This window comes from Leuciscus leuciscus (assembly GCF_965113295.1).
Source record: "Leuciscus leuciscus genome assembly, chromosome: 4".
Taxonomy (NCBI): domain Eukaryota; kingdom Metazoa; phylum Chordata; class Actinopteri; order Cypriniformes; family Leuciscidae; genus Leuciscus; species Leuciscus leuciscus.
The window spans coordinates 45,503,849-45,522,059 of NC_138728.1; the positions used below are offsets into that span (position 1 = coordinate 45,503,849).

General features: G+C 38.3%; 1 protein-coding gene and 1 long non-coding RNA gene across 4 annotated transcripts in view; one reads left to right on the forward strand and one right to left on the reverse strand.

Annotated features, from left to right (window-relative positions):
- Positions 1–5,059: 5,059 nt before the first annotated feature.
- Positions 5,060–5,924, reverse strand: LOC309496176. The gene is made up of 4 exons (XR_014205033.1): positions 5,584–5,924; positions 5,441–5,503; positions 5,263–5,319; positions 5,060–5,176 (listed from the first exon to the last, which is right to left on the reverse strand). It is a non-coding gene; the product is annotated as an uncharacterized lncRNA (long non-coding RNA).
- A 1,440-nt stretch (positions 5,925–7,364) lies between these two features.
- Positions 7,365–18,211, forward strand: part of LOC309496034 (uncharacterized protein) — a 50,299-nt gene continuing 39,452 nt past the window's right edge. For all 3 annotated transcript variants that reach the window (XM_082165951.1, XM_082165952.1, XM_082165953.1), the window contains exons 1-2: positions 7,365–7,432; positions 8,291–8,376. In XM_082165951.1, coding sequence (XP_082022077.1) covers positions 8,355–8,376 — 22 coding nt within the window. In that variant the 5' untranslated portion in view covers positions 7,365–7,432; positions 8,291–8,354. The remainder of the gene's footprint in view (positions 7,433–8,290; positions 8,377–18,211) is intronic.

Sequence of the window (18,211 nt, forward strand, 5' to 3'; positions counted from 1 at the left end):
CAAATATTTGAAATTGGCCCAATAAATATATTTCACACTTAACATCATATATTTTTGTTATATTTCAGAATATATTTCAATGTATTTTTTTCTGAATGGGTCCCCAAATGTGGCATATATTCCAAATACATTGAAATATATTCTGAAATATAACAAAAATATATGATGTTAAGTGTGAAATATATTTATTGGGCCAATTTCAAATATTTGCATATATTCCAAAATATATACTGAAAATATATTTCAAATATATTTATTTTGTGTATGGGAACACACGACCCACTTTACCACTGTGAAGGTACTGGTAGGCTTCAGTGCTCTTGTAGCTTTTCATAGCGTTACCATCTACTCCAAGGGACAGCACAAAATAATTTAATATATCCCCGTACATTATTTCTGGCCACTTTCTCATGTCATCCTCCCAGTCGCTAGTGGCGATCCTTGAAGGATGCCATTTACACCATCCGACCGCCGCAGCACAGAAATAGTGTGCTCCCATATGTTGGCCATGTCAGTTAATTACCGCAAACTAATGAAATAATGTATAACAAAAGTTTGCTTGCCCTTTTTACTGACAAATTAGCTTTGTTTTGTGGCGCTGTTTACACTTCCTCTTTCTGTGGCGTTTGAGGCGGAAGTCGAAAGACAACCGCGTTAAACCGGGAACCGGTTAAAGTGGGCAGGGTTACATAAGGTCTATACAGCAACCATATATCTTCCTTACTTAAATCGGCCAAAATTACCTTCTGTGTTTCATATAAGGCCAATACATGTCCTATACAAAATCAGACCAATTATGGCCCATTTCATACTAAATAGCACACATACAACTTGTAGGGGATTTTTTGCGTTATATATGAATATTGTAAAAAGTCTTATGAGTTTTACATGACAAAAGTATGCAAATGTTTATGGTATTAGTAGAAAATAACTGATATTCATATACAGATCATTTAAAGTTCTTATATTGAATCATATGCTAGTCAAATTAAAGTCATATAGGATTTATACGCATTTTGTGTCATTTGTTTATATGTGTTTCATACAGATTTCATGGTTTGATGACCAACATCACTTATATGCAGTTGGCAAATTTGGAAATATAACATATTATTGCAAATGAACAAAGTTGAGTCAAATATGTTTCTAAAACAGTGATTCAAATGTTGAAAATTGGCTGGAATATATTTTTGTATATGTGACATGAACTGGTGGTGATATGCATAAGAATCACTTTGACATTTAGGAAAGTTTTTATGTTTGTAGGTTAAGAATAGAACTGTTGTATAACCTAAGTACTTTGATAAAGTTCATAGAAATTGTCACAAATGAAAAGGAAATCTGGTGATGCAGGATTTAAAATGAAAACTATTGATATGTGAAATATGCAACTGTATCTTGTAGATAGAATACACTCTAATAAATAATTTTGTAATTAAAATGTGTGCTTGTGTGTGTAGCTTAAATGTTGTGTTTCATCTAAGGTGGATTATACAGTATATAACTATGATTTACTATAGGCATAGGGCTCCACTTAGGAGAAGATAAGAGTGAAGTACAGCCTTATACTGATTGGTAAACTGCACTGTGTTTTATACATGTCCATGCTGGACATTCATATTAAATTAGCATTATTTTCCTATGTTTTTACATCATGAAATCTATATGGCTTTAGTTGTAAGTAGGACATATATGACATATATGATTAAAAATACATTAATATTATGCAATTTATATATGTGTTTTTTTGCAGCATATATGTCCCTTACAATATTCTGTTGGAACATATAAGAATCACAGGTGTTTTTTAGCAAACTTTTTCCATATGGGGAGGGAGAGACTGAATCTTCAAACTGCTTTGAATGAATTATTTGAGAATCTTTAAGAAATGACGTGATATTAAATGCATATTATGAGAAAATGAAAGTGTTTTTGACTTTGGATGCATGTTAACCTGTTGTAGGAGGCCTCCTAAACAAAATTAGGAACTTTTAAAATAGCATAATTAGGGCACTTTAAATTCATTTGACATGCTAACTAGTAATAGCACATGTTGGTATTTTAAAGAAAATTATTTATATTGTGTTATACAAACCTTTAGGATGAGCAAGCAAGAAACTGGTCTCAGTATTACAAATTAACACGGTTTTTGCTCACTGAGTGAAATAAAAAATAACATCTGACTATTAACACCCACTTCCACAACGTTTGTATCCACTTCCGCCCACACACACAACATATATTGTAGTGTTGCTAACTTGATACTTCAACCATTCATCATCAAACTGAAATGATTTCATTATTTTTTGAATACCGTTAAATTGAAAGGATTTGATGAGGAATGAGGGGAAAATAGCCTATAGGCTAGTGTTTACAATGTTTGAAAATGTTTCGTTATATAACGGGTATATTTGTGACAATAGCCAACAATACATTGTATGGGTCAAAATGATTGATTTTTCTTTTATGCCAAAAATCATAAGGCTATCAAGTAAAGATCATGTTCCATGAAGATATTTTGTAAATATATATATATGAAATATTTATGTGAGTGAATGCAGCACAATCGCGAACATAAATGGACAACTTTAAAGGCGATTTTTTTGCATCCTCAGATTCCACATTTTCAAATAGTTGTATCTCGGCTAAATATTGTAATATGGAAAGTTGATCTATTCAGCTTTCAGATGATGTATAAACCTCAATGTCAAAAAATGTGCCCATGTGACTGGTTTTGTGGTCCAGGGTCACATATAACATCGCGACTACATGAAAAGAAATTTTACTGTTATAAAAAACTGATTTGTGAACATTATTGGAACTGAAGGTGTTCGAATAAACACAAAACACACGTGATCATAGCCGTAATTTGCGGTGGGTGGGACATGTCCACACCACTTTTTGCTAAGGTCGATATTGTCCCCACCACTTTTGAAACATCTCGCGGCACGAATGTACCAATACAAATAAATAAAACATCTTCAGTTAACTAGCAGAGCATTCATTTTGTTCGTTTGTTAAATAAGAGGCGATCTAGCGCTGAAATGTGTTGTTTTTTAAATCAACTCTTGTGGCTCGCGCACAATCTTTACACGGACGCGTGCTTCAATCCATTGTGGAGACTCTCTATTCATTCCAGTGAAATTACAAAACAAAATGCTCACAAACGTGTCCCTGCCTGGGGCCTGTTTCAGAAAGGAGGTTAAGTGAAAACTCTGAGTATGTTAACCCTGAAATGAGGGAAACTCTGGGTTTTCGGTTTCAGAATGGGAGGTATGTCAAACCTGAGAAAGCAGAGTAAGTCAAGCCCGTTTCTGAAAGAGAGGTAACTTATACTCAGAGTCAGTTACCATGGTAACTTACTCTGTGAACCTAACCTGGTCGGGAGCTGGTTTTCTTCGGTAAACCCAGAGTTTCTTTCAGTCTCCTCAACTTTTTTAAAGAGGAAGCGGTGTTTATAAACACCTCATTCATTCTTTCGGTACATTCATTCATTGCGCACATTTCAGTCACGCAGAGCGCATCAAATTAAGTGAATGAAATGGCATGTCCTTTTATGGATGATCCTGTAGATGAAGAGGCTGCATTAATCCGTAGGGAGTTGCATTTACGTCGGGAGAGGATTTTGAGGCCCAGAGTGGATTTTTTTGTCATATCCATATGCATTTTTATTTGAGCGGTACCGTTTTTCTTTACAGTCAATAAGATACATCCATAATCTCATCCATCCTTACATCAGAAACATCAGCCATCGCGGCCGTGCTCTAACATCCGAGCAGATGCTTTGCGTTGCATTACGTTTCTTTGCAAATGGTAGTTTTCTGTATAACATTGGGGATGCAGAACATTTCAGTAAGGCTATTGTTTGCAGAGTGGTAAGGAAAGTGTGCCTCGCTCTTAAGCGCTTTCTGAGAATTTTTGTGTTGTTTCCTGGGCACAAACCCGTGAGAGCCATCGAAGAGGAGTTTCACAGGATTGCAGGTCAGTGGTGTATAAATCGGTTTAAATGAGGCTAACCTGATAAATGACGTTCAGTTAAGAGCATCTTGCTGCGACCCCTGGAAGTAAACTAATAATTAGAATTCCTTTTAGGATTTCCGAATGTGGTTGGATGCATTGATGGCACACATACTCCCATCATTGCACCTTACGAAAATGAAGCTGACTATGTCAACAGGAGGTCCATCCACAGTATTAATGTGCAGGTACACTGACAGCCTACTGTTTCTAATGGTCAAAGACTACATCACAATACTGTAACATGTCTCATTCTTTGCACTGTCAAGATCATATGCGATGCTGCACATCTCATTACAAATGTGGAGGCCAAGTGGCCCGGTTCTGTTCATGACTCACGAATGTATCGGGAGTCAACCCTGGGCAACAGACTGGAAAGGGGTAAGTAAATGTATGTAATATACACATATTTCAATGTATGCGCTACACACTTACAGGGGAACTTCTATGTAGCTCTAAAGCAATGTGAACTTTCTTACAGGAGAGATTGATGGCTTTCTGCTGGGAGATAGGGGTTACCCATGCCGACCAACACTAATTACCCCTTACCCAGAACCTGAACCAGGCCCCCAGCGCCGCTTCAATGTGGCACACTGCAGGACGAGAGCCCGGGTGGAGATGACCAAAGGCCTGTTGAAAGCATGTTTCCAGTGCCTACGTCACCTCAGGGTAACCCCTGAAAGGGCCTGCGACATTATTGTGGCATGTGTTGTTCTCCATAATATTGCCATAATTAGAGGAGAGCAACACCCTGCCCTACAAATACAAGACCCCGAGGAAGACCCCATCAACTCGGTAGTCCGGGATATGATATGCTGCAATGTCTTCTCAGATTAATCCACATTATATCCACCACCACAATCAACCACAAAATAAAATAAAAATGAATAAACACAAAATCACAGCAATTTATATGGTGTTCTTTATTTCCTACACATAAAAAAAAAAGAAAAAAAAAGAAAAAAAAAAGAAAGATTTTAATATATTTTCAATACTTCTTAGAATTCACCTGTGACCATGCACTCACCTCTAGCTTTAGTTTCAGAATCTCAATTTCCAGATCTGCCTTTTGGATCTGGCAGTCCAAGTATACAAGTTCTTTGCTGTTTTTTTCTATCTTTTTAATAAGAAGAAGTCTATATAACTCCTTAACTGGCAACTGAAAATACAGTAGATTACAGTTACATCATGTAGTTTTAAAATTCTACAGAATTAAACTGTGGCATTTACTGAAAATCACTGAACTGTGTTCATCTGTGCACCAGAAGTTGATGGACCATCCTCCTGCTGTTCTTCCAAACTCTGGAAGAGGGAGACATAAGAATGTCCGTTAATACTTGGATATAAACTTAGATTATATAGGCTACTCCACATAAAAAAGGTGAAGAAATGTGAATGTGTAGATTGTTTGATAGACACATACTATTAACATTACCTCTGTAGGCCTCTCTGTGGAAGCAGAAACTGTTTCTTCATCCCCATCATCCTGTGAAGATGAGCATTTGATTGAGTACATTTTATAACACTATTTGTAATAATTTCTGGTGTATTGAGTAGGCTACTTACAACTGCCTGGGGTTCTGCTGGGACAGGAGGCTCCAAAAGACAGATTTTACCATCAGAATCTGTTGGGACCAACAAAAAACCCAACCCAAAGTAAAATAAATGGAAATATCACAAATAGCCTATATAAAAAATAACACATAGGTAGACCTCTTACATTTTATGAAGGCACTTAAATCTTCTGGAGTGACTGGCTCTGATGAAGTCCCTCCAGGAATTCCCTCAGCCATTGGCCTTCCAGCATTCAGGCTCAGGGCCATCTCCTCTGCATTTGTCAGAGGTGGTGGTGCAGGTCCTCCCCCCGTTTTGCGAGCCTCTGCCTTCTTTCTGTTGGCTGAGTAGTCAAATGAGAATGAACATTTAGACCTATGTCAAAAATGCTGCTGCACTGCTAGACACTGGATGCTATTAAGTTATTTAATATGTCACATGTTTGTAAAGTCAGGTAGCCTACACCCATGATATGCTCAAGCCTTACCTGACTGAATTATGTTTTTATATTTAATTTTCAGCTGCTGCCATGTTCTTTTAATGCCTGCAGGATTGCACCTACATGAAAATTAAAATTAGGTTGTATAACATACTGTTCTTCCAGTGTGTACTTCAAAGTGTGTTCCATTGTGCGTGTGTGTGTTGTGCTCTCTGCTCAGTGTTCGCAAACTCATGTACCATTCACGTTCACTGGAAAGGCAAAATCCACTAAAATCTCGCACGCCAATGTGCATTTGCTCGTTTTATCAATACTCGAAGATGACAGGCTCCCTAAACATAATCCCAATCTGTACAGTATGTCCGACTCATGTCGAACGTGACCGAACTGAAAGGGAACTGAACTGAGCTGGACGATGACATCACGGTTTTCTCCAGAGTGGCTCTGTAGTTAAATGAACTAAATTAATAACTTTTTAAGAACAAAAATTAACTATCACTGAACTTACTTAAGCTGGACTATGACACTATTTTCTTCTAGATCTGCTGTACATCAGAAACAAACTTTGTTGCATTATTTTCCTGTTATCTCTGTAAAGCTGCTTTGAAACAATCTGTATTGTAAAAAGCACTATATAAATAAAGATGACTTAATTTAACACCAGGGTTTTTAATGTGATAATGCACAGATGCTGTCTTTCTCTAACCCAAGGTTCTTGCTTTCAAAACATGCTGTCAAATCCCATCCCATCACATTACAGTGGTGTTTTTTCCCAAAATGAAAATTCTGTCATTACTAAATCTCATGTCATTCCAAACCTGTATGATTAAACAAAACGTGCAGTTTTTTTTTTGTCCACAAAATGAAAATCAACTGGGTTTTAAGCTTTAAAAATCCCAAATAGCATAATCTGCACAGAAACAAACTAAGACAGATATAAATCCATGCTTTCTATATTGTCAAATGTTATGAATATTTTGTTCACACTGGACATGAATATTTGACCTGTTGAAGTTTGTAATGAAGAGCAGTTCTATAAGCTTTTGGTCACTTTTCCTGAGTTTCTGGCATTGAAGATGGATGTGGTGCTGTTGTAGTCTTTGCACACCACACTTTGAGTACAACATCCAAAACATGTGCCATGACAAATATGAAGATGAGAACTCCAAAACTATTTTATTTTTATTTTTTAGAAATGTGTATATATATATTTGAAATGTCATCTTTGTTTTCTTTTGAAATGAAGTTGTAAATGCATCTTTGTTTGTAGATTTGAATATAAATTTGAATTTTAGCTGGAAGAGACATAAATATGTTAAATATGTTTCATCATCAGATTAACAGATAACTATCATATAAACTTCGGACACAAATATAGTCAGTCTAGTTGGGTGAAGATCACTTCATGTAAACTCATTTCAGGTGAGTCTCTCCCTCTTTAAATGCTATGAGAATGAAATGCTTTAGTGTTACTAGCAATTAATCAATTTTTGCAGTTTTGTCTTCAAAAGCTGTTTGTGATACTGTATATGAAGAGTTCAAATGCAAAAGCCTCTAAGTGCCATCTGAAATTTTCATTTTTATCAAGCTTGTATATTTAAGTTCAGTAATTTCACTTAAATGGCAATGAAAATGATCTATTAATTGTCATTTAAGTGAAATTACTGAACTTAAATATATGAGCTTGATAAAAATGATCATTCTAGAAGAAAATTTCATATGGCACTTTGCATCTGAACTCTTCATATGTTTCATGCTATTTGAATAAACATTGAAATCCTTAAACTTTCTAAACATGTTTCTATCATCTAAATCCCTGACATTCATCATGAGAATGAACAATTAGCCTTTTCAAAACAAACATAATTTCTCGTGTGTAATGAGGTGTGATTTATTTTAAGGCCATTAAAAAAATCAAAGGGCTGGTCAATGTTGCAAGAGATAGTTGAAGGGACAGAAGAGCGAGGTAAAGTAGAACTGAATTACATTTGTTACTAGCTATTTTTTAGAGAATTCTTTTTTTTTTTTATCTTTAAATTTAGGCTTGCAAAAGCAAGTGTGTAAGAGGTAAATGTGTAAATCTTCCAATCCAGAGTTGGTTGCCACTGTTTTCAGTCTGTTGAATATCTCTGGTGGGAAACCCAATCATGGGTATGGTTGGCTCAGCAATTAAAGGTGATTGAGATTATGATGGTGCTGGTTATAGATTATGATAGTAATTCCCCCTGTCATTTTGGTAAAACTCTCCTCATTTTTGTTTTGTCTCTTAATTTATTTCAGAAAATCAATGCCTGATCTGGTTTGCTAAATAAATATAAAACACATTGGACTATGAGATTCCACAATGGTGGTCACTGGTTTTAAAAGTAAGTATTTTTCTTTTCCTGTTTTCAAGAATTCATGAATTATTTTCTTAACAGAAATTGATGAGTATTTTATGTTCATTTATAGCTCAGCTCACATATTTTTTGTAAAAACTATATAAATATTTTTAAATTGTAATTTATAGTTTATTACAGTTGCATCTAAATGTCATGAACTAGCACTACTCTATCATCTACTATAGCACTACTTTCTACATTCATTTATCAGTAACATGTTTTCCAATTCCAGAAATGTTTTTTTCTGAAACTGTAACTGCAAAACAAAACAAAAGATTATCTTTTAACAAGCAAAAGCAAGTAAGAAGTTATATGGCAACACCTGTGTCTCTAAATGGTATAGACGGTAGCAAACATGTCCTTGGGGGACTTTATATTAATAACATCAATTAAAAATGCACTTTTGTTGCAGTCGTAGCTCCGAGAGTTATATTCTAAATACATCTTATACTTATACTTCCTATATTGATCCCCGAGGAGAAATCAAGGTGTAACAGCAGCAACAGAAAAACAAGACAAAAACAAAAGACAAAAATAGACAATACAGTCAATCAATTATCACAATAATCTGAATATCAATTACAAAATACCATACAAAGACCTAATTAACATAATAAACTCACAAATTCCTCTATTCACTTGCCCCCATACACACTCAATACTCTCAAATTACATATCATACCAACAGACAATGCGACTCAACCCCTTAGGCTAACCAAACGTCCTGTTTTCCCAGGACATGTCCTGTTTTCACGTCCTGGCCGTCCTGGCTGTTTTTTTATAAAGTGATGAAAATGTCCTGGTTTTCATTATTTTTCATAGGGCCATTAAATTGACTGGCACTAGGGCAATCTACACCTGTGGTGCTGCATGTGACGTAATCCCTGAGAGGCTGCCGTGTGGGCGGCTCTCTTTACACTCACAACGAGCGAGCAGACAGCCGTCCGAGCACTTCAGCCTGCAACATGCCGAAGCACAAATGCACATTTACCAATGAGTTACAGAAGAAATTCCCCACTTAAAGCTAAATTTTTTTTTTTTATAGTATTCTATTGTTGCGGGCCAAACATTGAATGGAAAGGATGTATTACTTTATGTATTAAAGTACAATAACATAGTTGCAAGGTTGTGAATGCATTTGTAAACTAAAATATGGTCACCCTACCTTAGTCCCGATGGTTCTCAAACTGGGGTATGCGTGCCCCTGGGGGTACATGGGGTGACAGGGGAGACGCGAACAAAATGCTGAGTTTTGCTGTTCATTCAATTCTACTCCACCTTAAAATAACATTAAAACTGAGCATGTATTTTGAGCAGGTAAAATGCTGTAAATACATGACATCAAATTAAATTACCTAATCTTTCGCAGTCAAAACTCACTGCATCCACACAATCCAGCAAATCCTACTACATTACTGCAGACTGTGCATAGAGATCGATTTAAGATTTACAATCTCTTCAGTACAAAAACATACTCTGTGTGAGTTCTTGTTTTTAATGTTGATCATATATTATACGAGCAAGAGTGCAATGTTTCCCGAATATCCACATGATTATGTGACTGATTTTATACAACAGTTCAACAAACGAAAGGATAATATTAAGTGATGTTCATTTTAAACACAGTATTGTCAGTATTTTTGATCTATTTTGCAACTAAATAATAGTTCCAAATTCCAACAAAAGCCACAGCAGAACTGCAGCACACAGCAGTGTTAGTGAACGAATCTGTGGCTTTGAACGAATCGTGAGAGTCAATTATTCAATGACCCATTCATAAATACAGCCATGCTTTGTTACTGAATGAATGAATGAATGACTTGATGAACCACTCATAAAGACAGTGAATTACCACCAATAACTAGTTTCAATTTAATATTTAAAAGTATCACTTCGTTTTCACCATCATTGCATATTTCTCTATTAAACCTTTTTATTTAAAGCATTATTTATTTTATAAAGGTAAAAAATGTACTGGTAAAATCGATTTAAGGGGGCAAGTATTGTCCCTTAATGAAAAAGGTGTAACATGCAGTCTAAGTGGAAGGGAAGAGAGGTGGTACACATAAGGATGTTAAATGCATCAGGGGTTACTCCACTCTAAAACGTTTGAGAACCCCTGCCTTAGTCCAAGCAAAACATTTGATATATTATGTAAAATAAGTCATTAAAGTTATATAACTAAAAAACAGTCAAATAAGTAAATATATCAAATAAACGGTGTCTGTTCATGTATCTATATAAGTATACGTTCAAAAATACGCATGCCACACATACCCATATACATCCCTATGCATATACATACATACATACATACATACATACATATATATATATTTTCACAAATATACCCCTAAACATATATACCTATACAGACACACCTAAATACACACCTATCCATATTAATGAAATACGTATACATATCCACACTATTCTGCACATACTACAAATCAGTCTCCTTCTCACACCTAGGAGGAATCAACCTCCTACTAAATGTATATCTCCTACTCCTCTGTGCACCAACAATACTATCTCATGGGTGAGCAGTTTCACTCATAATGACAGAGAGTTTGGCTAGAATTCTCCTCTCCATCACCACCTCCAGTGGGACAAGACTAGTCTCCAGAACAGAGATTTCTTTATCAGTTTATTCAGTCTATTCAGTCTATTTATGTCACTGATCCTGATTCCACTTCCCCAAAATACAACAGCATAGAAAAGTACTTCTGCCAAACAGACAAAAGGAACAGAGCCTTTCTCCCTGAATTTCAAAAGATCTCAGGCGCTATTGTTTTTGTATATCATCTCAATATTAGTGGCCCAGCTCAATTTATTGTCCAAGTGCAGTCCCAGGAGGTGACTATCTTTATCTTCATGTTAAATCTCATGAAGTCCATCACCATCTCCTTAGTTTTGTTTGTGTTAAGCTGGAGATGGTTCTGCTTGCATCAGCCAACAAAACTTTCCACCAAGCTCCTATACTTCTCTTCCTTTCCTTCACTTATACATCACATGACCACAAGAGTTTTCAGAAAATTTCTGGAGACGGCCTGCCCCAGTCTCATACTAAAAGTCAGAGGTGTAAAAAGGACAGGTGCCAAAACCATCCCCTGTGGTACACCAACATTGTAGGTCAGAACTGACAGTCAGTAGTTCTGTAGTCGCACATACTGTAGTCTTTCTGTTAGATAGTCCATGATCCATGTTACAGAAGGGACCTCCATGTGAGCTGACATTACCTTATCTCGGAGTAAGCCTGGCTCGATGGAATTAAAAGCACTCGAGAAATCAAAGAATATACATCTAACTGTGCTCCCAGCCTTCTCCAGATGTGAATAAGCCCTATGTAGGAGATAGATGATGCCGTCCTCCACTCCCACATGGGACCGATATGCAAACTGCAAAGGATCCATCATACTTCCAGCCATAGATCTCAGGTATGGCAGAACTATCCTCTCTAAAGTCTTCATCAGATGTGATGTCAGTGACATCATCTAAAATTATTGAGATTCTTACAGATCCCAGTTTTGGGCAATGGCACTAAGCAAAATGTCTTCCAGAGAACTAGTACCTCCCCCAGACTCAAGCTTACATTAAACATCCGCACCACAACTTCACTTAGCTGTTCCGCACAGACTTTCAGGACCCTTGGGTTAATTCCATCTGGGCCGACTGCTTTGTTCGGATGAATCCTCTTAAGTTCTTTCTCTACCTTGTCAGCTGTAATTTGCAGGCCACCAGAGTGCGGACTATGGGAATGGATGGAGAAAGACGGAGGTATAGAAGACGTGCCTGCTGATGAAGAAGAGGAGAGTTGCATGTCAGGCACCAAACCCTGGCTGAAACGATTGAAGAACATATTCAACTCATTGGCTCTGTCCAAACTCTAATCATTAGCCGCATTTCCACTCTAAGGGCCAGTGCGAGCCAGGACTTTAAACGGGCCAGTCTGGGCTAAAAGCCTCGGGCCTGTAGCACCGAGCCCAAAACCACACTGCGTTTCTACCGTCTGGCCTGAAGCTCCACAGCGCTTCACTAAAACACACGTCCATAACACACCTCTCTGGAACAATGTCACACAAACCCATCATTTCACATAATCTTAAAGAAATCACTGGAAACTAGAGAGATGCTGACAAAAGAACATGATAAAAGCAGCTGTTTGTTGGCATTTTTGTTGTTTATCTAAAGATTTAAAACCCAAGCATCAATGTTTTACCACAGTTTTACAATAATAAGTGATACATTGATCATAATGAATTAACTTGTGTCAAGATTGCACATTAGTCACACAGAAATAAAGTGGTATTTACTGTTATTTCACAAAAGAAAGAGGACACACACACTTACTCAGTCACGTCTGTTTCTGTTTATTTGTAGTCACAGGACAGTATATTTACCTCACATTTGGAAAGAATGACCATTTCTTCAAATTTTACACCAAAATTACGACCTGAGGAGCTTCAGTACTCTCTCCAGTGACTGTCATATTTTCAATCGGAGAAACTGAGGAAGCTTCCGAAAAACCGGACTTCCTTTATTTTATGAAATATGTAACAACTGAGACAAAACACAAATATTTGTTATATTTAACAAATAATCTTTAAAACTCACTCTGGGATCTATGGTTCTTTCCCCCCAACTAGGGCAAGAACCATGACAACCATCAGATAAGATGGTTTTATTGCTGTTAAAATTTGGTTATGTGGTCAAGACTGAGGCCATATGAAAGAACTACAGCCCTTAAAACAGACTTTCCTGCATTCATTTATAGACGAACTGATCTATAAATGAACATGCATCCCAGAAGATTGTGTGTGATAATATTAGGTCTTGTATACTGTCTCTTGCATTTGTATTTAATTTGTATTGTACTTGGAAATTCCACCCTTCCCATTGGTCAAGCAAACCTGGAGAGGTGGGACTTTTCTCAGGCTTTATTAGAGACAAAATCAGTGACTTGACCAAATTCACAGTGATTGCCTCTCTTCTTCTTCTGGCTTCTACTGCTGCTTCCTCGAGTTGATGTCTGTGGGGAACCCCATTGGGGCCGACAGGCCGTGACCACAGCCTGCTATGCCTTCACTCTCCCAACAGAGTCAGACTGTAATTTCTTCATTCCAACTCAGAAGAAAACTGCAACTTTACTGAATAGACCACCATCAACTCTTCCGACTTTCCCCCTTCTCCTGGTTGCTCTGCGTGGCCTCTCAGGCCCAGGGCCGGCAGGCCACAATCTGCACTCCAGCCATGTGCTCATGGAGAGAGAGAAAACTTTCAACTAGAACAGAGTCAAACAAAACATTCGAGTTCATCACCATTTCTTCCTTCAACACAGAACAAATCGTTTGAAACTCATGGAACCATCAAAATCCTTCTTCAGGAACTTCACGAAAAGCTTTTTACTGTAAAGGCCATGCAAGTATACATTTAATGAGGTGCTGTGGAAATAATATGCTGGTTCTTTTCAGTTAAATTAATCTTTTACATAGCTTAATTCCCTGTTTACGGTTTCATCCTGTCATTCTCCATTTTACCCATGTTTGTCTGATTTTACAATTTAGATTTTGACTACAGGTTCTTAGTAGTACAGTACAGTAAGAAAGAAAGACATTTCCCTCCCCCGGACATGAACATTTCTTAGATTTAATAAACAATTATGTTCACGGGATGAACAGGTTGATTGATTGTAATATTAATTTTACTACATTACCTTAATTCTATTAACTGATCCAAATTTTCATAATTAATTATAACAAGTTATGATTGATTATTTATATTTATTTTGAGCTACACATATGCAGAACTAAATATGGATACCAGACAGTCCAGTAAAAAGAGACAAGACGTACTGACAGGTAAAGTAAATACACGATTGTGATAGACTATATGATTTGTCTGATTTCTTCAAGCTGTCGAATTTACCATGTTTACTATGGTAATCTTTGGCGCACATATATTTTGCATCGCATATAAATATTTCTGCCTTATACGGTGATCAGAATCCACATCAGATCACAAACAGAAGTTATTTCAAACATTCGCTGCTGTCTGAAAGTGAGTTTTGAGATTGAATAGTTTTTTAAAGTCTGTAATGTCTATGTTTGCTGGTAAATGTAATAATGCACGGGCTGACGTCTCCAGACTCGGATAAACTCCACCTTTGTTCGTAACCACTCCTCAAGCCCCAGTTGGCCCTGAGGAAGTCCCGACGAGGCCCGATCAAGCCCCGGAAGTGACAGTAGAAACGTGACCATTGAGCACTTGATAGCTTATATCCAGAAATCTTTCTCATTCCACTCCTCACTTTTCTTGTGTTGTTCTGCAGCTTGTCCTCTAATTTTTTTCTGTATGCCTCCTCACCCTCCTTCACTTTTACCTCTGCACTTTTCTCTAAGCCTCTTTATCACCCAATTTAAAGGCACGCTTCTTCTCACTAAGCAGTGCCTTAAGTTGACTGGTGACCCACGGTTTGTCATTTGGAAAAAAGTGCAGTCTTTGTTGGTATAACACTGTCCACACAGAAGTTTATATATCCCGTGACACAAGTGAGTTCATTAATATCATCACCATTAATATCACATAGAACATTCCAGTCTGTAGTTTCGTCCATTTCCTTACTGTTCTCATCACAACTGGCTGTTGCTGGACAAGTGGTTTATACCTACATAACAAATGGGTTAGTTAATTTATCACACATAATAGTATTCTCTTTAAATTGTAACAGCACAACCTAATCAGACCCTACAATGCGGAAGAATCATCAGGAATAAATAAATATTCTCTCGAAAACATCATGGACATTATAGAATATTTTCAGTAGCCTATTAAATACAGTACTTTAATGTACAATTACACCTGAATAAACTGAATAGATCTCTTGCGCTCCTAAAAGCTTATGTCGACAAAGTAGCAGCAGCAGATAAATACAGATAAAATTCAAAAACAACTCCTAAATGTATATCACTAAAATTTCATAGAAAGCCGTGCTCTACAGACTCTCACATCTACTTCCAGGTCAAGAAGCTGTCAATCAAAAACTCAGTAGCCAATGAGAACACACTGCTGATATCCCCGCCCCCGCGAGAGATATGTGCCAGAATGGCGAACGAAAGCTCAGTAAACGAAAACGAATGAAGCGTAAATGAAAATTCTAAATGAAAATGAAAAGCACATTAGTAAGTTCAGATCAGCAAAAGAAAAAGTAGAAAACAGTTAGCAAAACATGCAGTGTATTAAAAACATAGTCAAAAATGTTAATCAAAGATATTTGATTAAGTTTCAATTTATATTTTCATTAGTTTCTTGAAAAGTTACATTTATTATTATTGAAACAAAAGTAATTCCATAGGCTCTGAAGCATTTGCCCAGCTAACCATAATACTTGGCTGTTACGTTACTGCAACATAATTTGATGACCAAACTTTCGTTGTGGAAATGTAACCGGCGTCCCGAGATAACGACAGAAATGCAGATGGGAAATAATTAGCGTAGGTGCTGTTCATAATATTAATGCATTCAATCTTATTCAACTGAAGTATAAAAGGTAAGTATTATGTGAATGCTTGGCTAAAGAGATGCATCTTTAAAGGGCACCTATTATGCAAAATTCACTTTTACATGGTGTTTGAACATAAATGTGTGTTGGCAGTGTGTGAGCAAAACCACCCTAGAATGATACAAATCCACCCAGTGTTTTTTTTACAATCTCAATAAATCATAAGAACTGTCTCAGAATGAGCTGTTCTCAGATTCGGCGCAATGTGACGTAGAATTGAGCAGGCCCCTCCCACGACTGTTGAGTGACACTTCAGTTTGAGCCTAGACCCGCCCTGAGTGAGCTGGACACAGTCCGCCATTGTTCGATGCTTGAGCAGCTGTAGACAAGAATGTCTCCTAAGCGATTGAGGTGTGTTGTTGATGGATGTAAGAATGAACATAGCAGTCTTCATTTACTCCCGTTGTTACTCAAGGATGGATCTGTACTGTTTGTGATCAAGCTTACACTCTCCGGAGCAACAGGCCTAACGTGACTGGACACGGAAGAAATGAAAGTGCGAGCGCGCTCTTTATGACAGCTCTTCGAGTCATTTTACGGATATAAGGTTTACCAGTTTATTTAGCACCCACTGAAAAGATGTGTATATTTGTTTACTGTTAGTTGTAACGAGTGTTTTGTGTACTTCGCTGTGTATGTTGTTGATAATGAAAGGGAGAGAGAGAGAGAGTTTATGGATAAGACTTTAATGCTCACATCTTATACTGTGTTTATTTATCTGTTCTTACAGTGATTCTCTGGAGTAAAACGTACTCGGTTACTAACGTAACCTCGGTTCTCTCTAGAAGAGGGAACGAGTACTGCGTAAGATATCTTACGCTAGGGGAAAATCCTTTTTCCGCAAGATATTGAAGCCAAAAATTATCCTTAATTTTTAATAATGCAAAACGCGTTGCGGCAGCATGCAGACATAGGCGAGGCAGCTCGCGCGCCTATTGGCTGCTCTGCGGCAACTGCAGCAGCCTATCGAGCGAGGCCTGGCGTGACGCCAGACCCAATGAGGGTGCTTCGCGCCCGCTGCGTCACATCCCGCCGAAACGGGCGTGGTCTAGGCCTATAAATACCGCTCGCAGGCAGCTATTATCTGTTTTTTCATCATCGAAGCAACCAGAGCGTGCGCATGCACGGCAAGATACGCAGTACTCGTTCCCTCTTCTAGAGAGAACCGAGGTTACGTTAGTAACCGAGTACGTTCTCTTACGAGAGGTCTCTCGTACTGCGTAAGATATCTTACGCTAGGGGACCCAATGCAAAACGCCGTGCATGCTGAGATCTGACACCAAAGACCCAAGGGCGAAAGCCCGGGGTTCATATAGTGCACAATCACCCAGGGAACTCACAGGGAGTCCGGGAAGAGGGAGGGGCGAAGCCGCACTCTTCCACATATGGCAGCGTCGCTTAGACGCGAATTTCATCATACAGACAGGGCGGGGTATGGCCTGAACTGATGGGGAAATGTGGGTCTTACACAGTTTGCCCAGGCACATCTTGTGCTACTGCTTTTTACTGTTGATCATCGAGCTGTGCTCAGTAGACGCAGCATTCTGAGCTGATAGCATCAGGTCAGATAATACTGGTTAACTAGACCGACAGCAGCCTGGCCTGCAGGGCGGGAACCTCTAGGTCGTAAAACCTTATAAATGTAGACGGGGAGGCCCAGCCCGCCGCCGTACAAATATCTTGCTAGGCAATCCCACTCGACCAGGCCCACGAAGAGGCCATGCCTCTCGTGGAGTGCGCTCTGACACCCAACGGGCACTGCATGCCCTTGGAGGCGTATGCCAGCGCTATAGCATCAACTATCCATCTGGATAGGCTCTGTTTCGACGCGGCTAGTCCCTTAGAACGCCCGCCAAACGAAACAAAGAGCTGCTCTGTCTGTCTGAAAACAGACGAGCGAGACACATAAGCTCGTAATGCCCTGACTGGGCAAAGGAGGCCCGCGTCTCTTTCCTCATCAGGGACCGGTAGGGCTGACAGGGAGATAACCTGCGCCCTAAACGGTGTGTTGAGGGATTTCGGAACATAACCGTGCTTAGGTTTGAGTATAACTTTTGAGTCATTAGGCCCAAATTCCATGCACGTCGCGCTCACAGAGAGCGCGTGTAAGTCCCCTATGCGCTTCACTGAAGCGAGAGCCAGCAGAAACACAGTCTTGAAAGACAGATGTTTCAGATCAATCGTCTGTAAAGGCTCGAATGGTCCACCTTTCATGGCTTCCAGTACCGTAGAAAGGTCCCATACGGGGACTGAGGGAGGTCT